This window comes from Papaver somniferum, chromosome 6 (genome assembly GCF_003573695.1).
Source record: "Papaver somniferum cultivar HN1 chromosome 6, ASM357369v1, whole genome shotgun sequence".
In the NCBI taxonomy this organism is placed as follows: domain Eukaryota; kingdom Viridiplantae; phylum Streptophyta; class Magnoliopsida; order Ranunculales; family Papaveraceae; genus Papaver; species Papaver somniferum.
In genome coordinates this window covers 5,769,341-5,794,441 of record NC_039363.1, presented here as the reverse complement: position 1 = coordinate 5,794,441, position 25,101 = coordinate 5,769,341, and the positions used below count along the sequence as shown (strand labels likewise).

The 25,101-nt window shown below is 37.1% G+C and overlaps 3 protein-coding genes, 2 non-coding genes and 1 pseudogene across 5 annotated transcripts; 2 read left to right on the top strand and 4 right to left on the bottom strand.

Moving 5' to 3' along the window:
- Positions 1-2,734: 2,734 nt before the first annotated feature.
- Positions 2,735-3,935, top strand: LOC113286776 (protein EXORDIUM-like). The gene has a single exon (XM_026535392.1). It carries the CDS (start codon positions 2,819-2,821, stop codon positions 3,776-3,778), a length of 960 nt encoding a protein of 319 aa, XP_026391177.1. The 5' UTR covers positions 2,735-2,818; the 3' UTR covers positions 3,779-3,935.
- A 106-nt stretch (positions 3,936-4,041) lies between these two features.
- Positions 4,042-4,127, bottom strand: TRNAM-CAU. The gene is given in 2 exon segments: positions 4,042-4,077; positions 4,090-4,127. It is a non-coding gene; the product is annotated as a tRNA-Met (tRNA).
- Positions 4,128-10,735: 6,608 nt separating this feature from the next.
- On the bottom strand, positions 10,736-10,821 carry TRNAM-CAU. Its single transcript is given in 2 exon segments — positions 10,736-10,771; positions 10,784-10,821. It is a non-coding gene; the product is annotated as a tRNA-Met (tRNA).
- A 162-nt stretch (positions 10,822-10,983) lies between these two features.
- LOC113286775 (17.8 kDa class I heat shock protein-like) lies at positions 10,984-11,902 on the top strand. Its single transcript, XM_026535391.1, has 2 exons — positions 10,984-11,731; positions 11,768-11,902. Exon 1 carries the CDS (start codon positions 11,211-11,213, stop codon positions 11,715-11,717), a length of 507 nt encoding a protein of 168 aa, XP_026391176.1. The 5' UTR covers positions 10,984-11,210; the 3' UTR covers positions 11,718-11,731; positions 11,768-11,902.
- Positions 11,903-12,417: 515 nt separating this feature from the next.
- LOC113286773 lies at positions 12,418-14,176 on the bottom strand (annotated as a pseudogene).
- Positions 14,177-14,519: 343 nt separating this feature from the next.
- Positions 14,520-15,712, bottom strand: LOC113286774 (protein EXORDIUM-like). The gene has a single exon (XM_026535390.1). It carries the CDS (start codon positions 15,658-15,660, stop codon positions 14,701-14,703), a length of 960 nt encoding a protein of 319 aa, XP_026391175.1. The 5' UTR covers positions 15,661-15,712; the 3' UTR covers positions 14,520-14,700.
- Between the last annotated feature and the right edge of the window lie 9,389 nt (positions 15,713-25,101).

The following is a 25,101-nucleotide window of genomic DNA, read 5'->3' as shown; positions in this document are numbered from 1 at the left end:
AAATACTTTTACAACTCCAAAAATCCTGAAATTTTACGTGGGTAACTATCAGGATGTCTACTACGTTGTGTAAAAAGGGTTCATCGAAATTCCTTCTAGATTAAGACATAAACTCGAAACTCTACAGCTGACTAAAAATTTGTTTTTGTTTTTCACTCCACAATTAACATCCATGATTCACAAACCAACCAACCATTTTCGATTATTACAAATTATAATGTCTTAAGATTGATGGGTGCAATAACCAAAAACAAGCAAAAATCAAATAAGCAAAAGTTACTGATATTAGCTCCTTTATAATGGAAGTGATCGATTTGATGAAACGGACGAGCTCCCCATATCTCCGCAACAGCAACAAGGAAAAACTGAGTCACGTGTTCAACACGTTGCCCTTAAAATATTAGTGCCCGGCTACACTCAAGAGTGATGCTATAGCTCTCACAGGACGGATATCTCCAGGATAAAACACCCTACTACACCTACTACTAGCATATGTAGTAGATTCTCAACTTGAGCTTGGCAACTCCGAAAAAACCATAAAGGAAAATATCGAACACTTGAGAAAACAATATAATATGTTTTTTCCCTTAGGGATCCCTCTAAATATAGAGCAACCCCTTTCTAATAGATTTTACAAAAATAGTGAATTTGTTTATATAATTGACAAATAGTACAATTTAAGAAGAAAAACTCCCCGATGTGGGACTAAAAGGTTTATATTGTTTTTTAAAACTAATAAAAATTGGAAACTCCACAATGTGAAACTAATAAGTTTCATTCACAAAAAAAACAATAAATTATAATTTTTATCGACACTACCTTAATAGCATGATTACTCAGCACCGTACGATGCTAATCTAGCAATTTTTTCTCATCATTTAAAGATTTACCCAATGAGTAATTGTCATCAAAGATTTGTCTCCCTAAAGAATATCTAAGATTTTCCCAAGCAACGGGATTATCTAACTTTTGTTTCAACCTCGTGGAAATAATTTGTACTCTTCTGGAAGTAAAATATTGATTGAAGAATCTATACACATCGGTTCTCTGGACATGTTTGAAATTGCCATACCAGATGATATTAATAGAAGCCTCACCAGAATGAAGTCGACCATTATGGTATTGTGATGGCGGCATAGCTGGTTTCTCTTGGACGTACTCATTGAGTTTTCTACCTGTAGCTGAAGAAAAATGGAAGAGACAAGCAAACATAATGTAACAGAAGCCATTGAAATGTAGAAGTGTTTTGTTCATTGACAAACAAGATTTAATTAGATACTCAGGTAATATAAACAAGAAGAAAAATCAGACTTGTGTTTATAGTAGTTTGGGAAAAGAGGATTGACTATTGGAGAGTTGGTGCCTTGGAGACGTGCCAAGAGGTCTGAGGAGGAAAAATCCAAGAAAGAGGAAAAAAGACGTGGAGATGAGATGGTAGAAAAGAACATACTGCTGGGGTTGGAGGCCCTCCAATGGAGGGTACAAGGGATGATGATTTCCGCGCAAAAGTTGCCAACTGGTCGAGGTTATTTAACTGTTGGATGGTGGTGCCATATTCAAAAAATCAACGCAGCTCCTATGCTCCTTCTTTGGTATGTATGCTACAGGATTTAGGTCGTTCATTTGTCCGAGTTTGGGTTGTTAGACCGTGAGTCAATTGATGGAAAATATCAATCGTGATTTTTTGATATATGGCACTCTTGATATTGACTGAAGTAAGTCCCCCACTCTTACACTCAAAATAAAACTCGGGATTTTTCTAACCGGATGTCAAATCATTTTCTTTTTTTTTGATATTCATCATTGATCTTAAAAGAATTGATAGATAATTTAGCTAGTACATAGTATTACATTAACATAGCCATTGTTTTCAACGAACATTTGTGGTTGATATACAAACAGTACACATCTCGACTGATCAGACGTGGTGGGAACTGAAGAGTGAGGAAAGAGCCAAACGCGTTTGAAGTTAGTAGATAGTAAATGAAAAAAAAAACAGCTGGGATTGTGGGTACAAGAGATGATGATTTCCGGTTTAAAGTTGCCAACTGGTGGAGGTGCCATATTCATAAAGTCAGCTCACATGAAATTGCATCTCAGCTGCATGCATATGCCTAGTTGGAATATGCCTTGGATTTTTTTTATCCATAGTGTTTGCAATTACGTGGCTGAAAACTAATGATCTGTACCCACAGGTGTATGTAAACATGTGATTCAGCAAGTACTATGGAAAATGCATGGTGGTAAACAACCATCGGTTCAAAATATATTCCGTGCGGATTAATTCAGGCCAAGAAGTAAAATCCAATTGGCGCCCTTCATCTAAATCCCATGAAATGCCAGCCTCACAAAGACGCACAAACCATAACTTTTTGGTCGTTAGGTAATGCATTTACTATTCGTGCAACTGCTTGGTTGAATTTACTTCCCCATGGGCCATAGGAAACTTCCATCTTGCAAGCTCAGACGCTCCTTCGTATGAGCCGACTTCTTGCATTTGTGTATGATATCACATCCCCGCCCAATTGAACAGTTGGCGCATTTTCAACTCGAAACTTCCATCTTGCAATCTCCAGCTGGTATCTGATCAATAAAGTATAGCTACTTTAAACACTTTTGCCTCTTTCCTTGCTCCTCCCTAGTCTCTCCACGTCTGACGTTTCCATCCAACCAAGATTCGGACAATTGACCTATATAAACACATTTCTCATCCTCTTCATTCTCATCAAAATCAAACCACTTCTTCTTCTTTTCCACAACCTAATTCTGTCTCCACTTTCAACTCAATTTGAATTACTCTGATCAGTTTATAACAACAATGGCCTCAACTTCTTCATCTTTGATACTTCTTGTAAATGCTCTTTTATTGGTTTCTTTCTTTCAGTTCTCTGTAGCTACTGGAAGGAAACTCAATGAGTTAGTACAAGAACAACCCAGTGTACCATTAAAATACCACAAAGGAGCTCTTCTTTCTGGGAAGATTTCTGTTAATCTCATCTGGTATGGTAATTTCAAACCTTCCCAGAGAGCTATTATCTCTGATTTCTTCAATTCAATTCATTCAACTTCAACCCAATCAAAAAATGGACCATCTGTTTCTTCATGGTGGAAGAAAACAGAGAAATACTACCACCTTCCAACTTCTACAAGGAAACCCACTTCATTGGTTTTGAAATTAGGGAGACAAATCTTTGATGAGAAGTACTCATTGGGTAAATCTCTGAGCAGCAAGAAAATTGTCAGATTAGCATCCAGAGGTGAACAGAGAAATGCAATCAATGTTGTATTGACTTCTGCTGATGTTGCTGTTGATGGGTTCTGTTCTAGCAGATGTGGTACTCATGGTTCTTCAATTTCTGCTTCAAAGAAATCCAAATTTGCTTACATTTGGGTTGGAAACTCTGAGACTCAATGTGCCGGTCAATGTGCTTGGCCTTTCCATCAACCAATTTATGGACCACAAGGCTCACCATTAGTTGCACCAAACAATGATGTTGGAGTTGATGGTATGGTGATCAATTTGGCCAGTCTATTAGCCGGAACAGCAACAAATCCTTTCGGAAATGGGTATTACCAAGGACCAGCTGAAGCACCTTTAGAAGTTTCTTCTGCTTGCACGGGAATTTATGGGACAGGAGCATACCCTGGTTATGCCGGAAATCTGCTAGTTGATTCGAGTACCGGTGCAAGTTACAACGCTAATGGTGCAAATGGAAGAAAGTTCTTGTTGCCGGCATTGTTTGATCCTGCTACATCTACTTGCTCTACTTTGGTCTAAAAACAAGTAGAGATATGAAGTATGAAATGTCTGTATAAAGGGCTCGGAGGTTAATACGTTAATGTAATGCATGCTAAATCATTCTATTCATTCTTTTAAAATCAATTAATGGAGAATATCAAAAAAAAAATTGAACGCGAAATAATATCAAAGCAAATAAAAACTTACCACATAAAACCAAAGAAAAAAAAGAATTGGCTGACAAAGAAATGCACATAAATGTCTACCTTTGCTTAACACAGGGAAAAAACGAAAAAAAATATTGGGGCGAGAGAGGCTCGAACTCTCGACCTCAGGATCACTCGTATAGCTATGAGACCTACGCGCTAGCCAACTGCGCCACCGCCCCAATGTGTTCACTTAGTTGTGCGTGTTTTATTTATTAATGAAGAAATACATACAAGAAGTTCGGTTCCCTCAAATTTATGCAAAGTTGCAAACATGTGTATCCATCGACTTTTTAACCAAGGAAACGTTTTACTTTCCTTTTTTTCTCGAAGAACACGAACATGTTTGTTACAGACATGGAGATTGGATACTACAAGTTAATAGAAGGGCAAGCAAGGCTGCTAATAAAGGGTACCAAATTATTTGGGGGTGTACCAGTCCCTTACCAATAAGCATTTTGTCTTGTATGCATATTGGTACACCCCCAAATAATTTGGTACTCCCTGTTAGAAATCTTGAGGACAAGGGAAGGAACCAGAAATGTAAGATAGGGTGTATAAGAAAACATTATTTTCTAAAAACTAGCAAATAAATATAGAAAATTCGTTGCCCATCAAGAAATTCACCTTATAGTGTAAGGGATTAGTATTTTCATCCACTCAATAAGATAGATTACGATGATTGAGCAATACCTCCTGCCGTGATGCCCATTCCACCATATAACCCTTCTGCTTAGTACCTTCTGTCGATATCTTACATTTTTCTTAATAATTGAACGAAGTAGTCTGGTCGTCTAACACGCACAATCTCTTTCCACGGTTAACGTATACGCCTACCAAAACTCACTTACACAACGGGGCTTCGAAGGTTACAGATCGAGCCAATTCGTACAAATTCTACCTCACTTGCAAATGAAGAAGCTCCTCTGACGGTTTTCAAGAGACCATGAAGAGGTCTAATTGTACCAATATTCTGTCGGTAAGATCTCAGCTACGATTGGGCTTTTAATAGTGGGCAGACTTGTAATATGTTTTGGTTTGACTTAAAAACAATTATCCTTGATGATTTCCTGACAACAATTAACAACTTTTATTTTTATCGATTAAAAGTAATAAAAATTTGACGGAAAAAAACTCAAAAAAAAATATCATTACCGTAACATGATTTGTATTCATTGTGAAACTACGTTAAATTGGTAATTCATACGAGTAGCTAATTTAGAATCCACATTTTACATCCATAAATTGGGAGATACCAACGGTAATATGGGGCACAATATGAGCTAAGGGGTATTTTTGTTAGTTATGAAATGGCTTTAATGCGTTTTATCCTGTTAAAAAGAAAGAAAAACACACTAAAAACCTAATTCAAGTATTCCTCTTCTTCCCAACTTCCGACTCCTTTTCTCTTCTTCTTATTCTCGTTTTCTTCTCTTCTTCCACAACTTCTCTATTTCATCGTCAATTGATCCTAGAACCGAAATTACGATTAAAAAAAAAACGAAACAAAGTTTTGCAAGATAGAATATATGCAATTACAAATCAGCAAGAGGAAGATGAAGAGGACGATCAAATTGAAGTTACATATAAACAGTCGGCATTGCTCAATTGTTGAATTCAAACCAACTGAAGAAGTTCGTATTGCTCGATTTACAAATGCAGTGTCGGCTTCTGCAGTCGACATTGTTCAACGTATGAAATCAATCCCGACTTCAGCAGTCGGCATTGATTTGGTTATGAATGCAATGCGAACATTATTTAAATTGGTCTCTGCTGGCATTGTCGTGGTCAATACTCGCAATCAGTTGGCTTGTTTGTAAAAACCTAACAAATGATGACCATGAAGCATTTGACATTGTATGAAAATGCATGTTATGACGATTGTTTTTGAAGAAAATACCGGTTAAGCAAAATATCAAGGAACAATCGACAGTGTGTCGTCATTATTATATGTCTTCGACAATGCCGACTGTACCTAGATATTATAGGAATACCAAAAGTTTGGCATTGCTCAGTTAATGAATGTTATACCTACTTCTTAGAGCCACGACTAAGAAGTTTTTATTATTGTTATCCACAACAGAACCCGGTACTCTCTCCCCTAAAATTAGACCACCAATTACTATAATTTGTACCCATCTGGAATACTACTCCTCAATTACTAATTTTCCACAAAACAAAAAAAAAATCAATCCGGAAGCGTAAAGGAAGGAGAATCTAAAGCAAAAGGAATCATTTATTTTGGTTGAGACATCAAGAATAATTCAATATTTTTAGTTTCAGAGATGGGGTTTTCAAAATCACCTAACCTCTCATTTAAGACGAAAGATTCATCGTCCACAGAAGTGAAAATACCTTCAAAAAAAAAGTTAACTATGGAAAAGAAAAAGCTCTCTTTCTGAATATCTCAATATATTGACAGTGAATCATACATTTAGAATTTCAGGAACTTAATTATACAGTAAAACATTGAGGTGAGGTTTTGGTGGGAAGCGACACAAGGTCCACAGATGATGGAGAACCTATTAGAAGAGAACTTATTGAAAACAATGAAGAAAAACTAAACATGAAATCTGCATTGTTTATAATACAGTTGTAGCATACTATAAATCAAGAAGTCATAGTTTGGTGATCAATCAAAAATCATGTTAGAAAAATGGTGAGTTTATCTGGTTTGGGATCTTTTTTTTATTCTTTTTGATCAAAGATAGTATACCTATAATATAGTATTCGATTTTATATTATTTTGATTTTCTATTATAGTAGAATCTCTCCATATTAGTACTCTTGGGAATGCACAAAATTATTAATGTACGAAGGTTATTAATATACAAAGGTGTATCTAGAAAAAAAAGTAAGATTTTCAATTTCAACACGTCTTAAATGCTAATGGATATGGATATCTTCTCTAATCTTTTAAATGAGCGAATAGTTTTTTATACTTTAACTGGAGAAGAAATTATTGTTGAAATTAGATAAGTTGGAAACATTTTAGCTTCAATAATACGGTGTCTAAAAAAGTTGACGAGTTTTATGCGTTAGCAAGTCAAAAATGTGTCAAAAACCTAAAAGTTAAATCTTTTTTTCCTAAACAGTTGTAGATAACTATATTACGCATCATAAACTTTAATGTAATAAATTTTGTACTTATTTAAATAGTAATAACCTCTAGAGAGGTTCTACTATAGGTAATAAAACACATTCTATTTTAGGATATATATTATATTTATTTGATTTTTATATTTCTTTGATTTCTTTTTTGGTTCGAGTACCAAGAAATATTGGGATCTAGAAAACAAGACAATATAAAATTGGCAATTAAAACTGGGGCTAAATTGGTAATTTAAATTTATTTTTATATATAAAATACAAACTAATTGGTACTTTGATTTGAAAAACCATGTTTTCTATGTTTTGAAATCCTGGACGATTCAAATGAGTATTAATGATCGTTGTCGCGTATAACCTATATTTAGTTTTCAATATGATGCACGATATGTGCGAGGCTTTTAGTTTCGAACAAAAGATCATTGCTCCGCACATTATTTTGTAGAGTACCACTGGATTCTATATATGATACATCCGTACGGGAGAAACAACCGCATTTAGGTATCGCGAAATATCTTGCGACACAAAACATTTTGGTCCAGTTTTCCCTGTGCAAACCTACTCAGAAAGATGTTGATAGCATTGTTTCCAAAAACACAACTAAAGATTTTTAAGGAATGCTAAATAGTCTTGATTGCATGCACTGTATATGGCAACCATGTCATGTTGAGTGGGCAGGTCAATATAATGTTTATTATCCGAAACCAACTGTAATTTAGGAAGCTTTAGCTATTTATGATTGTTGGATTTGACATGCTTACTTTTTGTCTTTCGGATTCACAATATTTTACATAAATGACCATTGCTTGAAGATCTAAAGCAAGAGCTCGTGCCACACTGTAATTTAACTATATTAACGTCCATGACTACACTCAGAGTTATTATCCGGAAGACGATATATATCCACAATATAATCTCTAATTCAAGAATAATCAAGACCTGCTTGGGACCGACTTCTAGGACACAAGGTTAAGATCTAACACGTTAAGTTCATACTATAGGTGGTATGACAAACACTGTTGCAAATCAAGATTCCACACACGAAATATTGTTTTGTTAGCTTTGTTGATCTCTTCTTTGTTTTTCGTATAAGAAAGTGTTACGTAATTAGAGAGTTTTCTTCGAGGGGAACTCCTAAAACCTCCAATCATAAGGTTAGAGTGTAATCAAATTTTCGAGAAAATCTCTCATATAAAAATATTTATTCCATAATTATAAAGTTATTATGTTACACCTTTTTATAAGGTTTATTCTTACAACAGTTACACTAACTAATTAAGGTAATCCTAAGTAATAATCACCCTTATAAATAGATAATATTCCTTTCCGCCTAAAATCAACCTTTTCCTCAAGGTTGTACAAGTATATTGTCAATCTTGATCTTCTCAGCATTTCTTTTTAGACTTGATTACTTTAATGAAAATAGAAAGATTTACGATAAAATGGATACGTTGATTTTTGTAAGTACTGTAACCCGAAGAGAATATTTGTAGCAATGGTTAGATTTTATATAGTCTTTATTATCATTGCTTGGACATAGTATTCTTTCTTAGATTTTTTTTTTTGTCGATGCATCGATTCTTCTTTTACTTCAACAACTTCATGAAAAATAAGAAAATGATCTTTGATATCAAATAAGACAGAATTTTCAAAGTTTGTTTGTGTGCTTTCTCCTTTTTCATCAAAGATACCGAAAAACTCGGTTAAATAATTAACAACAACCTTTTTTTTGGAATTCAACCATTGATTGATCACAAGCACGTTGGTATCTTATCATACCTGCCATATCATGAAGTTCTTGTTTGATGTAGATGCAAAGTTTTAAAATTTCAGGAAGAGAATTCACACGACCATCCCAATATTCCATTTTTGTTCCTTTTTTTACAGATCAAACGGATTTTGAATTGTATAATTCCACGTAATTGAAAACCAAAGTTAGGAAAAGAAATATCTTATACTCAACAGAAAATTTATCTTGCATATATCCTATGTTTTTCTTATTTTTCTTTTGACTGAATATATAGGAAAAACAACAATGTTACAGTTTTTTATAAATTCTTGAAAAAACCAAGATATATACCAAATCTTCAAACTCATTTTTTTTTCTTCTTTCGATTGAAATGGAACAAATCTAGAACCAACCCTTTTTCTTGACCGAGTAAATAAGATAACACCAAATCTTTTTTACAAACACTTCACAAAAACAACCTCAATAGATAAAGTTGGAGATAATCTTGGATATTGCTCTGTGAGGAAGACGAAACATGCTCTTGATACCAATTGTTGTATAGATAGAAAGTTTTCTTAGTGGGAAACTCCTAAAACCTCCAATGGTCACGTTAGGGTGCAATCAAACTCTTGAGAGAATCTCAAATAAGCATATTCATTCCATCATTCTAAAATGATTATATTACACTTTTTTATAAGGCTTATTCTTACTACGGTTACACTAACTAACTAGGATTATCCTAAGTAATAACTACCCCTACATTTACATCACAGAAATGTCGTCACGACAATTACATAACAGAAAGATCGTTACAAGTTGACGTACCCTCACGGAACTGGTATAACATACCTGTCCAGCTTATAGACACCTAAAGGAGCCAAAGGAACAGTTTAATTAAAACGCTTTTCAGATAGTTCAGTGATGGTTTGCATGGGCTTTCTTAATTTGGTTCATTAAGATGGATGTGGATTTGCATCTTCCCCTATTTTTATACCAATTTATACTTATAGCATTCGCCAAAGCCTCAACGCGGTCTCCTAAAATAAATATCGAAAACCATTACAAGTGAGTTAACACGGTGGTAAACCCAAGTGTGAGCACAAATTGGACTTCAAATTCAAACGAAGATTAAAGGAAAACATAAAATATTGTAGCTTTGGGAGAGCCTCTGGCTAGTTTTCTCACCATAATATATAAGACGACTATATATTTTGTTTGGATGAACATGTCAAAAAAACAAAATTATTTTCTGGATTTGTTTCTATTATTGGATGCCTAATGATTCATTAGAAAAACTTCAGAAAAAAATTCTTTTGCATCATGCAAGTGAGAGTAGTTGCGGCAACAACACATAATTCGTGATCAAAGGTTCATGGAAGAGTAGTGCAAAAACCTCAACAATAGTGTTGCCCCTTTAGAACAAGGGCTATGGAGTGAGGGTTTTCATTCAAAATGAATGAGTTTCACTAGATTTGATCAAATTAGGTTCTGCTATGGAGTGAGAACACCCACTCATTCATCAAAAATCACTCACATACTCATTCAAGCGAATGAGTGGTCGACAGTCTTCACTAGGAGGCTGATCTTCTACCTCCTGAGAAAAACTTGAGTTAGGAGACTAATCTCCTGCCTCCTGGAGAAAAAATTGTCCTAGGAGGCTGATCGCATGCCTCCTGGAGATAAAAAAACAAAAAAATATATATTAAAATATCTAAAATCATGTTCGGGAGGCTGATCTTCTGCCTCTTGGGTGATTTTTTCTCTCTCAAGCGACTGATAATCAGCCTCTTCAAGAAATTTTCCCTCCAAGAGGAGGATCATGTGCCTCTTAGTGTGTATTTTAACCTCTCCCGTGATTAGAAACACACTCTTTCACACAGTCTCTCACTCGTTTAGGGAGTGAATGAGCGTTAAAAACACTCTCCATAGCCCTAGGACTCTGAAAAATATTAATGGGGCGAGAGAGGCTCGAACTCTCGACCTCAGGATCACTCGTATAGCTATGAGACCTACGCGCTAGCCAACTGCGCCACCGCCCCAATTTGGGAAAAAATATCAGGATAAGTATTCCACCTAGATACGCCACTAAAATATGCAGTTTGGGCTGGGCTCAATAGTTAGTCAATTAGGTATCAAATCCAAGTTAGATTATAATGCTGCGTCAAAATTAGAAGGTTGTGTAGAAACCAGTAGAAGAAACTAAATCCTCCTTTGGTTCTTTCTCGAAAACTCAAGATTAGACCAGAAATGAACTCATTCTTAACAGAACCCTCTTGTATAAAAACAGACGTCACCCAGAGACATTCATGAATCAGAAGAGAAAGCAAGTTACAAGTTATCAATTACTAACTAGCAATCTAACTGCAAATCGATCCAATCAATTTGAGAAAACCCTTTTCATCAATTCTTATTAGCTAGAAAACCCAGAATGTCGATCATCCCAAGTTTCTTCAGCAACGAAAGGAGTAACGTTTTTGATCCATTTTCCCTTGACATTTGGGATCCATTCCAAGGTTTCCCTTTCTCTACTGGTGCTCTGAGCGGGCAACAAGGTGGTGGTTCTGGTGCTGCTAGAGAGACATCGCAATTAGCAAACACCAGGATCGATTGGAAAGAAACCCCAGAAGCTCATGTCTTTACAGCTGATCTTCCTGGTGTTAAGAAAGAAGAAGTGAAAGTTGAAGTTGAAGAAGGAAGAGTTCTCCAAATAAGTGGAGAAAGAAGCAGAGAAAGTGAAGAGAAGAATGATAAATGGCATAGAGTTGAACGGAGCAGTAGTAAGTTCTTGAGGAGGTTTAGATTGCCTGAGAACGCTAAAATGGAGGAAGTGAAAGCTACTATGGAGAATGGAGTTCTTACTATTTGTGTTCCCAAGGTTGAACAGAAGAAGCCTGAAGTCAAGTCCATTGAAATTTCCGGCTCATCGGCCGCCTGAATTTGAGCCTGAAGATGGTTATCATGAGCGGAAAATGTGAAGTGCCTAAGTTGCCTTGTTAGTACTTTTAAATTATGTTGCTACTGTGAGTCATTATGTTACTAGTAGTATGTTGGTATGTTCTTGCTTTCAAAGGATGTGTGTGCTGTATGTCAAAGTGGTCGAGTCAAGTATGGACGTGTTAATAAAATGCTGCTTTCATTCATTTTGTGCCATCATTGGTTCGATAACATCTGGACCGGATACCTGAATTCAAATGAAAAGATTGATTGACTGAAAAATCAGCTGTAGTGGTAGAACATAAATGCATATGTGTAACTGCTAATTTACCAACTACTTGTAAATTTTCTGTTGAATGAAATTATCAATAATCAATATTGGCAAGTTTAAATAGCTGCCAATCAAGTTTCTGCTCATCTGAAACAACAAAGAGTTGCCCGAATCCCTCATGGTCATCTGGTTTCTGCCATAATTTCTTTTTCTCCTCTAGTGGGAGTTCAAAGAGGTTATGTATTTCCAATTTTATTTTCTCAATTGTCAAGGAGCTAACTCCATGATAAAATAAGAAAAGTAAGAGATCAATTGTTGACAAATTTCTCTTTTGGGGACAATAAATTCAGTCCGATATGTGGGTCAAGTTCCGGCACAAAGCAGGCCAAAAAGTGGAAAAGGCAACAAAAATGAAAACAGCTGATTTTCAAAAGTTCTCAAAAAATTCAATTAAATTGACAGAACATGGCAGAGTTGGATTTTCAAAAGCAAAAAACAATGTTTTGGTCGTTTTAGATTGATTTTATTCAACGAGGATAAATAGAATAAAATAGTATTACTGTGTCTAATAGCATATGCTCCTGAGACCTTAATTAAACAATAAGATGGAGGAATAATTAAGTAGTCGACAAATGCGGTACTAAAACCATGAATATTGACAACAATCAACTGGATTGTTCTCCTTGCTCTTTGTCAATCCTCATGGAAGCTAAGTAAGACTTTCCATCAAGTTTACGTGCAAAAAAGTTGTTAAAATAAGCCTCCACGGACTCTCTTCGGAATAATGCTGGATTATGTGTAGGATTTATCAAGCTATGTGCAGGGCCTATCTCTGCATCTAAATTGGTTGAGTGGAATGCAGCAACCGAAATCCTCTCTTTTGTTGAATTTACAACTGCCCTGTGGTCAATACTGCGATAGACACCATTGCTCACCATCTGCCAAACCAAATTCTAGTCAAATGAATTGATGCAAACGAAAAAAGTATGAAAAGTAATAAGGTAATCATAGAATTGAGTTACCTCCATGATATCACCGATATTGACTATAAAAGCATCGTGGATGGGTTTTACTGGAATCCATTTTCCATCTTTGCGAATCTGAAGGCCTTCTGTTTCATTAAGCTGAAGGACAATTGTCAAAGCATTCGCAAGAAACCTGTTACCTGCTCAGCTTTAGGACAAGGGGGATAGTAATTCAATCTCATTGTTTGATAACAACCACTGAATAACTCTCTCATCTCATCAGAATCCATCTTTAGAGCTTTAGCCATGTGTTCCAAAATGGTCATGGTCAGTTTTTCTAATCCTATTGCATAGTCTTCTAAGGCCTCCCTGCAACCGATAAAGCATGCAAACAAAAAGAATTTAGGTTGGACAAATAAGAACTGCACTTTCACCCTCCTTACATGCATGCTTGGATGGCATATTACAAAGATTGAACTCTAGGTATACCTTAATGGTAATGGTATTCCCGCAAATAAATGATGGTTATAAAAAACATGTCAGACCAATCAAGTTTCTGCTCATCTGAAACAACAAAGAGTTGCCCGAACCCCTCATGGTCACCTGGTTTCTGCCATAGCTTCTGTTTCTCTTCTAGTGGGAGCTCAAAGAGGTTGTGTGTTTCCAACTTTATTTTCTCAACTGTGGATAAGCTAACTCCATGATCTACCACCTGTGCAGAAGACACAACATTGAACAAAAATACAGCTTATGAAGATGTGAATATCTATGTGCCAGATCTATGGTGTTTTCGTGTTACTATGGAAGTGACAATGTAAAGGTAAGTACATGAATCTGCCAACAATATTACCTGAAAGAATCCCCAGTCTTTGCAGGCAGAGTGAAGCTTCACTAATTCATTACCGGCCAATATCGGATCTGCAGAAAGAAGGCTCTTAATATTGATAACAGGAATTTCGTGACCAACGGAATCACTCTTATTAATTTCATGATCAACACTAGTAGTACTGCAACTTGTTCGAATATATCGATCCGGGATTTCCGTGATCTCTTTTTTAACCAACTCTTGAACAGAAGGAACAATTAGTGAACTTCCAAAGCTACTCATCCTTGTGATCGATTCACTTGCAGATGTGTGTCTCTAATTCAACTGTTGGGATCCTAAAGATGGATGTGGTTCTCGCTTGAGGATGATATTCCACTAAATCTAATTTTGTTTTCATAGTTGTCTTTAATGTTTGTTTTACCTCTTAGTTCAATGTATCGCATTCATCCTTGAAATATCTTGCCAATTTTTTCTTCCAGGAATACACTAGTCATCTTGAATTTGTATTGCTAAAGACGTTGACATGCATTTTGACATTTTACATCTCTAATGCCGTAAATTGGGATTGAAAAGTGAAAAGCAGCACATCCACACCAGGAATGAATTTTTGTCCTGCACTATTACATTCACGCAAGCTTTTCATGAGCTAGCATCTGGATTTTTCTCAAGGCTCAAGGTTACATTTAATGAAGTGGCAAAAAAGTGGGAAGGCCATAAAAACAAATCTACTGAAATGCCAAATTTATCGAAAATTTGATTTTCAAAAGCAAAACAAGTGTTTTGCTCTTTTTTCATTGATTCAAAAAGAATGAATAAACTGTTGTTACACTATCATGACATCATAATAATCTTAACTTACCCCCTATAATACATGTATGTCTCTTAACTCTAAATTTGTGTACATATCTTCTTATTGAAATTACTAGACCAAAGTAGAGCAAGTAGATGTGGAAGGATCAAACAATGCCGGCAACAAGAACTTTCTTCCATTTGCACCATTAGCGTTGTAACTTGCACCGGTACTCGAATCAACTAGCAGATTTCCGGCATAACCAGGGTATGCTCCTGTTCCATAAATTCCCGTGCAAGCAGAAGAAACTTCTAAAGGTGCTTCAGCTGGTCCTTGGTAATACCCATTTCCGAAAGGATTTGTTGCTGTTCCGGCTAATAAACTTGCAAGATTTATCACCATTCCATCTACACCAACATCATTGTTTGGTGCAACTAATGGTGCACCCTGTGGTCCGTAAATCGGTTGGTGAAACGGCCAAGCACATTGACCAGGACACTGAGTCTCAGAATTCCCAACCCAAATGTAAGCAAATTTGGATTTCTTTGTAGCAGAAATTGAAGAACCATGAGTACCACATCTGCTAGAACAGAACCCATCAACAGCAACATCAGCAGAAGTCAATACAACATTGATTGCATTTCTCTGTTCACCTCTGGATGCTAATCTGACAATTTTCTTGTTGCTAAGAGATTTACCCAATGAGTACTTCTCATCAAAGATTTGTCTCCCTAATTTCAAAACCAATGAAGTCGGTTTCCTTGTAGAAGTTGGAAGGTGGTAGTATTTCTCTGTTTTCTTCCACCATGAAGAAACAGATGGTCCATTTTTTGATTGGGTTGAAGTTGAATGAATTGAATTGAAGAAATCAGAGATAATAGCTCTCTGGGAAGGTTTGAAATTACCATACCAGATGAGATTAACAGAAATCTTCCCAGAAAGAAGAGCTCCTTTGTGGTATTTTAATGGTACACTGGGTTGTTCTTGTACTAACTCATTGAGTTTCCTTCCAGTAGCTACAGAGAACTGAAAGAAAGAAACCAATAAAAGAGCATTTACAAGAAGTACCAAAGATGAAGAAGTTGAGGCCATCGTTGTTGCACTGATTAGACTAAATGAAAAAGAAGAAGTGGTTTGATTTTGGTTTGATGAGAATGAAGCGAATGAGAAACGTGTTTATATAGTCAGAGAGTTGGACTAACGGAGTCCAGGATACGTCAGACGCGGAGGGACCAGGCAGGAGTGAGGAAAGAGACAAAGTATCGAAATTGACAATTATGCCCTATAGATATTTTCAAGTTTACACTGCTGATTAGTCCATCCTTATCATTTAGACGAGGATATTTGGGTCGATTCGACTTAAAGCTAAACAGTATGTTGAACTTTTGTTTGGTAGTGATGAGATTCCAGCTGGGTTGTAAGGTGGACGCGCAAACTTGACAATTGGGAATGTGGGACTGACTGGTGCTGGTGGGGGTAGCATTTGCAAGAGGTCGACTCATCTAGAAGGTGCGTGCTGAGCTGTTAAACTTCTTAACCGAAGAAAATTTGTTGTGTGCCGTGTCTTGCAGTGTAGATCAATCCAACCAGACAGTTATGCGAATAAGAGCCATGCAACAAATCCAACACACCACGGCTTAAGACTATGACTGCGCAGAAAGGACAAGTAGATGTTTTGCTGCTTTGGAAAGATGACACGTATACCACAATTTGACAGGTGTGTAGAATGCACTCATTTGACACAATGGAGTGGAATGTGACTGGGCATTTTGGGGCAGAATGATAGGTCTTGATCCGACACTAATAAGGCGATGGCTACATAGATATTTTTGGATTCAATTTACACTCCGGAGTAGTTAACATAAAAGGTATAGAATTTGTGATGTAGAGTTTAAGAGTTGAAGTTATAGGTCTTGATCATGTTTGTTTTCCCGGACTCTCGTCTGGATTTCACTGAAATTACCTGACTCATCTGTATCTAATTCAAATATGTTTGTTTTTTTGTGTCAGATCTTATTCATCTGGTTCAAAAATATGAGTTAGTGACTTGTTCTTATGAGACAGGGGTATTTTATCACCTGACTCAACCGAATCTGAATCAGGGATTAGATCTGACTCAAATCGCGGATCGGATCTGAATCAAAATAGAAAACAAACAATCCGACATCTGACTCGGGTCGAGACAGATCCAGACCCCGAGTCAGGAGAAAAACAAATATGCTCTTAGTCTTACCCGAAAACGAAAAAAAAAAGGTTGTAGGATCGGAGTAGGTACAAGATGATCGTGTAATGATGTAATGGAGTTTCGTGCGAAGTGATGCATTGGGAGACTAATCATATAGTTTTGAGTTCCTCCCTCCATAATTCATACTGCCACTATGCATATGACTTCAATCATGTTACTGCATTTTTCATCACTTCCATCACATGAAGAAGATAAGAAACCAGAGTATGACTGTGCAAAGAAGACAAATATGACGAGTAGATTTTTCTTTTTGAATGGGGAGTAAGACAAGTAGACGTCAATTTGGGAAAATGGACACGTATACTTACAGTTTGACAGGTGTTGAGAATGTATTTAATCGACACAATGAGTGGAATGTGACTAAGAGCATTTTGGACCAGAATGATATGTCTTGATCCGAACCTATATAAGGCGATGGCTACATAGATATTATTAGACTCAATGTGTGCATGATTAATTTAATTTAAAAAATATCAAAACTTAAAATTTGTTCTGCGCAAGAAAGGGTCGACACAAATTTAAAAGCAAAATAAAACGGTGTGGAGTTTAAGAGATGAAGCTGGGAGTTTAGACTAGCTAGCTACAGGATGGTCGTGTAATGGAGTTTCACGGGTTCTGATGCATTGGGAGACTAATCATATAGTTTTGAGTTCCCTCCACAATTCCCTACTGCCCATGCATATGACTTCAATTATGCCACTGCATTTTTCATCACCTCCGTCACATGAAGATAAGAATTCAGAGTTGCATTATTGAATGATGATCATATTATCGCAATTTGGAAATAGCATATTCCTTCATTTGAAGTAGGATACTTGGCGCCTAAACTTCTTTTTATGCTTATAGAGGTGAAATATCGCACACGTAGTTATCACGCGAAGCGGTAGCATTACAAGGGGCGAACTCACTCGCACGTAGCATATTTCGGATGACGGAGCTGATGACGTCATAAAGTCACGAGTAAAGCGTGAAAGTTGTGCGAAGTTAAAGAGCACGTGCGAGAAGACCCAACATAAGCGTGCGAGAACATCACACTTCAGATCCGAAAATAGGGATTTTATTAGCTGTCCTCCATTATGTAAAACTCCTATATGTAGGACCAACTACCACTGTGTTGAGAGAGAGATCTTTTTGAGAGTTGAGATAGAACTATAGGAGAGAGTAAGTTATTTGCTCCCCAAGTTAGGGTTTTATCTTCTTTCTTTATATTGATTTCTAAAACTTATTAAAATTCTTATAAATGTTCTTCATCATGATTTCATAGTTTAGTCTATAGATTATTCATGGGGTGTAGTTGTGGGATTTCCTGCAACTACATTTTGGCGCTAGAATACAGTTTGGAGAAGGGATACACCTGCTTGTGAAAAATTTAAAATGATTACAAAAAATTTCTAAATATTTTGATTGTTTCCGTTGAGTTTCAATCTCTAGGTTCACTCATCAAAAATGGGGTTTAATTTAGGAAAAGTTTGTGAAAGGTTTCGGTTTATAAAACAAATATGTTGGTTAATTTTGCTGGTTCCGAATCTATAGAGTAATCCTAAAGATTATAAGTTTTCTTTCGAAAAATAAACTTTACAGATCTGGAAGAAGATTTTCTTAGAGGTATTTGGAGAAATTGTTCATATTTCAGGAACAAACTAATCGAGGATGTCTATGGATAAAAGGGGAACGAAATGATGCAAAAAGAAACGCAAACAAGCATGTGTATGCAACAGGAAACGAGCAAATCCACAAAAGTGATAAAGACCATCGCAGCGAAAAAAGGAAGCAGACGTCTACAGTGTAATATGATAACAAAATTAGGTGTGTATGTCATAGATTTTCATGCAGGAATTACAGGGCAGATACACAAACGTGATTATGAAGGAATGGAGATCTTAACTGTCGAGAAGATGTCACCATTGAACGAATGGCAAAAACAGAAGATCGTATTCGAAGCGGATGACATACCACAAAGAAGATGGGGGCGAACAGATCCATTGGTAGTAATTATACCTGCGCGAAAGGTGGAGAAGGATAAAGATACGAAAGACTCAGAGGAATGGGCGGTCAAAAGAACTTTGATAGATATCGGGAGCTCAGCCGACATCTTGTTTTATCACACATTCAAGGACATGAGATATAATGGCACGGACTTAATGCCGTCTACATACAATATCCATGGTTTCAACAAAGCAATAAAAGGGGAGGTAATTATAAATATGTCGATAGAAGAAATAGAAATGCAGGTAACATTGTCCGTAGTGGATGTGGAGTCATCGTACAACATGTTCTTGGGAAGACCATGGTTGCATGGTATAAAAGGCGTGGCATCAACCTTACATCGATGCATATGTTTCCCAATGCCGAGCGGAATAGGAGAAATTGGAGGCGACAAAGAAAGAGCAAAAGACTGTAACCAACTAGATGTTAAGAACTATGAAGGAAGAGAAAAAAAGCGAAAAGATAGATGGAGAAAGGCAAAGCAGTTAAAGAAAGAAGAAGAACTCAGGGTATACATGGTGCGAGCGAAAGAAGGCAGAGGAATACCAAGCGAAATCCCAGATGAAGAAGGTGCACCAGCAAAGGAGATCAAAGAGCCATCCCCGCTAGGTGAACCAAAGGCGAACTTTCTTGCAGCAGAACCAACTAAAGAAGTAAACATAGGAACTGAAGAGGATCCCAAGATGATAAGGATAGTAACCGAAATGGGGGCAGAAGAGGAAGAAAAAACAATTAACCTTCTGAGAAAATATAATGATGTCTTCGCATGCGACATGGATGAAGTGCCAGGTATAGATTCTGATGTCGCGTGTCACAGGTTATATATCAGGAAAGACGTGCGGCCATTCAAGTAGAGAATAAGAAAAATAACAACAACATATCACCCGCAAATAGAAGGTGAGTTGCAGAAGATGCTAGACGCAAGAATAATTCGACCAACAAAGTATCCAGAATGGATAGCGAACATGGTGGTGGTGCCGAAAAAGAATAATGGGATAAGAATCTGCATCGATTTCAGCGACTTGAACAAAGCGTGTCCAAAAGACAGTTTTCCATTACCAGATATACCACAGATGGTAGAGGTTGCATCATGGAATAGCAGATTATCACTAATGTACGGGTATAAAGGCTACAATCAAATCCCACTGGCAGAAGAGGACCAGGAACACATGGCTTTCTTCGCACCAAGAGGATTATACTGTTAGACCATAATGCCTTTTGGTTTAAAAAATGCAGGTGCTACATATCAGAGGATGGTGGAAAAGATATTCGCGAAGTGGATCCACAAGACTTTAGAAGTGTACGTGGATGACATGCTAGTAAAGAGCAAGAAGGCCGAAGATCATGTAGATCATTTGGAAGAAATATTTGAGAAAATGCGGCAATACAAAATGAAGATAAATCCTGCGAAATCTTTGGAGTGGCATCAAGGAAAATCCTGGGATATATCGTATCAAAGGAAGGAATACAGGTAGATCCGGAGAAGGTGCAAGCAGTTCGCGACATTCCAACACCAACAACATTGAAGGATGTACATAAGTTGAACGGACTATTAGCTTCATTGGGACGATTTATCTCACGCTCTTCAGATAAATGGAAGCAATTCTTAATTATTCTAAAGAAGGGAGCCAAGTTCGAATGGACAGCTGAATGCGAAAAGGCGTTACAAAGCATAAAGGACTACTTAATGAAAGTTTCTATTTTGCAGAAAGATGAACCAGAGGAGGAATTAATATTATACTTAGCTTCGACACCGCATGCATTAAGTGCCGTACTACTTCGCTTAGATGGAGGAGTTGAAAAGCCAATTTATTACATAAGCAAAACATACAATGCAAAATAGAAAAATTATGCGAAGATCGAAAGGCTCATCCTCGCACTGGTATATGCAACTCAAAAGCTTCGCACGTACTTTCAGGCCCATAAGATCAGAGTCCTTACAAAAGTACCAATTGAATCTGAAGAATTCGAAAAGATCTGGAAGAATAGAAAGATGGAATGCACAAGTGGGGAAATTCAAACTCAAGTATGAGATATTATCCTCACCAAAATCACAAGTCATTGCGGATTTCTTAGCAGAGTTCCCATTGGAGGAAGATGAGAGTGTAGAAGATATGATGGAGGTAGACGAAGATCAGGGAAACCCTCAAAATCTGTTAAGAAAGCGAAATTCAAAAAGGTGGGAGATAGTATTCGATGGATCTGTAAACGGAGAAGGAACAGTATAGGGATAGTGATCGTCTCACCATTAGGAGCGAGAATGGCATATTCATTCAGGCTGGAATTCGCATCCACCAATAACGAAACAGAATATGAAGGAGTAATACATGCGTTGCGGTTGGCAGTAGAATTGGAACTAGATGACGTCAGAATAACTAGTGATTCACAGTTGGTGATCTGCCAAATATTGGGGATATACAGCGCGAATGAACCATCATTACAGAAATACAAGCTACTCGTGGAGGAGCTATAAGCAAAAATAAAGAATATAAAATGGAGACACATATGCAGAAAAGACAATAGATTCGCATACGCTATGGCATTCCTCGCATCAATGCTGGTGGATCCCACCGCTCGATATATAAAGATTACGACACTTTGTTTCTCGTCAATCAAAAAAGAAAAAGAGGCAGACGTAATGATCGTAGACAGCGAAAAAAGAGAAAATAATGATAACGAAGAGGATTGGAGATCCGAACTTCATTCATACTTGGAGAAGGGAGAAGTATCAAGAAACAGTTTGGAAGCATACAAGTTAAAAACCGTGCGACAAACTACGAATTAAGAGAAGGTGTACTTTATCGCAGGTCATTCCTTGGGCCCTCTCTCAGATGCTTGGCACGAAAAGAAGGAATGGAAATCCTAAAGGAAATACACTATGGAGATGCGGGAAACCATAGCGGGGTAAGGTCATTGGCATATAAAACAAAAATGCAAGGATGTTATTGGACCTATATGCATGTGGATGTGAAAGAAGTATCTAGGAGATGTGAAGAATGTCAAAGACATGGGAAAAGAATACATGCACCTGTAACGGAATTAAACTCATCAACAAGTGTTTGGCCCTTCGCGAAGTGGGGCTTAGACATTGTGGGTCCATTCTTGCTAGGATCAGGACAAAAAAGATATCTAATTGTTGCAACAGATTACTTCACAAAATGGTCAGAGACGAAAGAAGTTCAGCACATACGCGATAAGGACATCTTCTCCTTCATATTCGAGAATATCATTTGCAGATTTGGAATCCCTGTATAGCTTGTGTCTGATAATGGAAAGAAATTCGAGGGCGAGAACATATAAATGTTGTTAAATGCCTTCAAAATCAAGATTGGAAAATCAACCTCATTATATCCGCAGTGTAGTGTCCAAGAAGAGGCAACAAACAAGACGCTCGCGGATATACTAAAGAAGCAGTTGGAGGGGCATAATAAAGGATGGTGTGAACATGTACACAATATCTTATGGGCGTATCGAATAACACGGAGAGAAGAAACAGGAATGTCACCATTCTATTTAATATATGGAGTAGAAGTTTTATTACCAACCGAAGTCATCATACCAACAAGAAAGAAAGAAGCTTGAGAAAAGAATCTAAATACAGACTTGATACTGGAAAAATTAGATGACTTGGAGGAAAACAGAGAAGTTTCTTTACAACACATGGAAAATTATCACAAGAGACTGGCAAGAGAGTATAACAAGCGTGTCAAACAAAAGGAATTTCAACCGGGAGAGCTGGTGTTGAGATAAATACTGTGTTATCAAAATGGAGGATATGGAAAACTAGAGAAGAAATGGGATGGACCGTATATAATAAAGATAATTATGGTAAATTGAGCGTACGACTTAATGCATAAAGATGGAAAGAACACGGGGAGAAAACTTAATCATCCATGGAACAAAATGTATCTCAAAAAGTATTATCCATAGGGCATTTAGTAAACTGATGTGTGCGAAAGAAAAAAAAAAGCAAACTCACAATGTACATGCGAAGATATGAATAAAAAGAAAAAAATTTCCTTCTTCAAAATAATGATCCATAAAAATACAAAAGCAGAAGAACGAGGCAACGATAAGACCTCATGAATAAGACCTCAATAGGGGGCAATAAAATCTAAAAACTCTAATTAGGGAGGTTAGGCATCCAATTTTTGCGTGCACCCTAGTTCGCACTTGTGCAAGAGACAATATAAATAAGCCCTAACACGCGTCATAATTAGGGAAAACCTATTAATGCATGGCTCGGGAGAAAGCCATACCAACCCTGGAACCTGAGTCATGGAAATTTGGGGCGAAATAAAAGCCTATCTGGTAGAGACTCCTTGGTAGAAAGGCTAAGGTGCTAAGTTCTCTATCATGGAGTGTAGAAACTCGATCAGGGCGCTGGAGTACACGGTTGAGCCGAGGGTTCCGGGGGCGTCTGGAGAGCACCTCGCCGCTCTTGGAAAGTCCTGGCTATGATACACTCGGTCCTCAAGAAACCCCATTTAGGGTGCGGTCTTGTAATCATAAGCCACATCGGCTGAGGGATAAGAGGCTGCGAAAACAACTGATTGTTGCATCACTGGATGGGAAGATCCCATCCTAACCCGGTAGAGGTACGCTTCCTTGAAAGGGAAATCAGGGGGAATATAAGGACGACACCCTCCATTAGGGAGATGAATTGTGGCAAAGACATTAATATCACAAGCTTTTACTCACGGGAGTAATTAGACTTGTCGTATTGACGCATTAATACATCCTGTAGAGGTAATAATACGAGAGATGATAAGGTATGGTCAATGGGTCAATACGCGAAAACGTAAATACGTCATGCGGCTCTATCGCGCGGCCAAAATAATATCCTGAGGCAAAGATAAGTCCTATTAACAGGAGAGGATGATTAATACCTCTACTATGGAGGCTCAATAAGACCTCATTATCAAACCCATGATACTCAAGTAAATGCACATATGATTTTATTTTTTCGAAAAAAGTTCGTATTCGCATAAAGCCTTTTTATTCTTAAATGGACTGTATTCGCATAAACCCTGTTTTTTATCTAATATTTAGCAAAGAAACAATTGAGATACAAAAAAAAAAAAACTAGGAAAAGATTATTATCTAAAATACGAATAACAGAGGCAACTATGGGAATTACACAAAGAAGGCATTATTCACAAATTTAGAAAATAATCTTGCATAGAAACAAATGTGTTCTTCTTTGAATATGCAGCAAAAACAGGTAAAATAGAATCCAAACATACAAAAGAGAAAGGAAACTAAGGATCATTTTTAGATACTTCTTCATGCGAAACAACATCTTCAGTACCAGCCTCAATAGAAGGAGCGGTACTTGGAATAGGAGTCTTAGTAGGAACTTCAACATGAGGAGTAGCTTGAGCTTCAACATAGGGAACAACTTCAGAATTCGAAGTATCAGGAAGATCATTACCATCTTCATCCTCCTTGGGCTTATCTTCGGGAAAAGGGATTTCTTCATCACAACTATCATAATCATAATCACTATCAGGTTTAGGGATAGACTCATTATCAGAAATATCAAGAGGTTGGACTTCTTCCAGAGGAAGCAAGTTGGCAATGCATATTTCATCTGTATAAGCTTTAGCCTTGAGAATAGCTTCGCGGGAGACATCCTTTTGAGCGTTACTGACTTAAATCTTCATCAAATGCTCAAGATATATGAATCTTCTTTCTTCCCTGTTACGCGAAGCCGAAAGTGGGAGGAGAGGTCCCTAAGATCCTTGTAAGATTTAACCAAATCAGACTTTAACTTTTGAATAATAAGTTGGCTGGATTTCTCGAAAACTGCAAACACAAAGAATACCAAAACCATCTCAGAAATAACGAAACCGCACGAAGCATACAATATTCGAGTGTAGCTAAAAGATTAATTGAGGCAGTCAGCTTGATGTGACTACCTTCCATCTGGGAAAGGAAATACTGATACAAAGCGAGACCATTATTTTTCATGCTTTCCAAATGTTTATCAAAGTCATCACCTATCAAGCCTTCAAGACGGGAGCGAATTTTCTTCTCATCTTGAGCAAGAGAAACATTTTTTTTCTTTAAGATGTCATGCGAATTTCCCAATCGAGTGTGTTATTCGCGGATCTTATTCATTTCTACGGTCATTTATATCTTGCTATTGACAATCTTCTCATTTTCCAGGGACACTTTCTTCATATCTCTGTCATATTGGTTCCTTAGAGCACGAAGAGAATCCTCTTGCTCAGTACAGGTTCGCCGAAGAGAAAAATATTGCTGAGTAAAATTCGCCTTCTCGCTCGAGAAGGATTGTT

What these genes read in the sequence shown, in the direction of transcription:
- LOC113286775 (XM_026535391.1), top strand. Translation starts at nt 11,211, where the DNA reads ATGTCGATCATCCCAAGTTTCTTCAGCAACGAAAGGAGTAACGTTTTT.
- LOC113286776 (XM_026535392.1), top strand. Translation starts at nt 2,819, where the DNA reads ATGGCCTCAACTTCTTCATCTTTGATACTTCTTGTAAATGCTCTTTTA.
- LOC113286774 (XM_026535390.1), bottom strand. Translation starts at nt 15,660, where the DNA reads ATGGCCTCAACTTCTTCATCTTTGGTACTTCTTGTAAATGCTCTTTTA.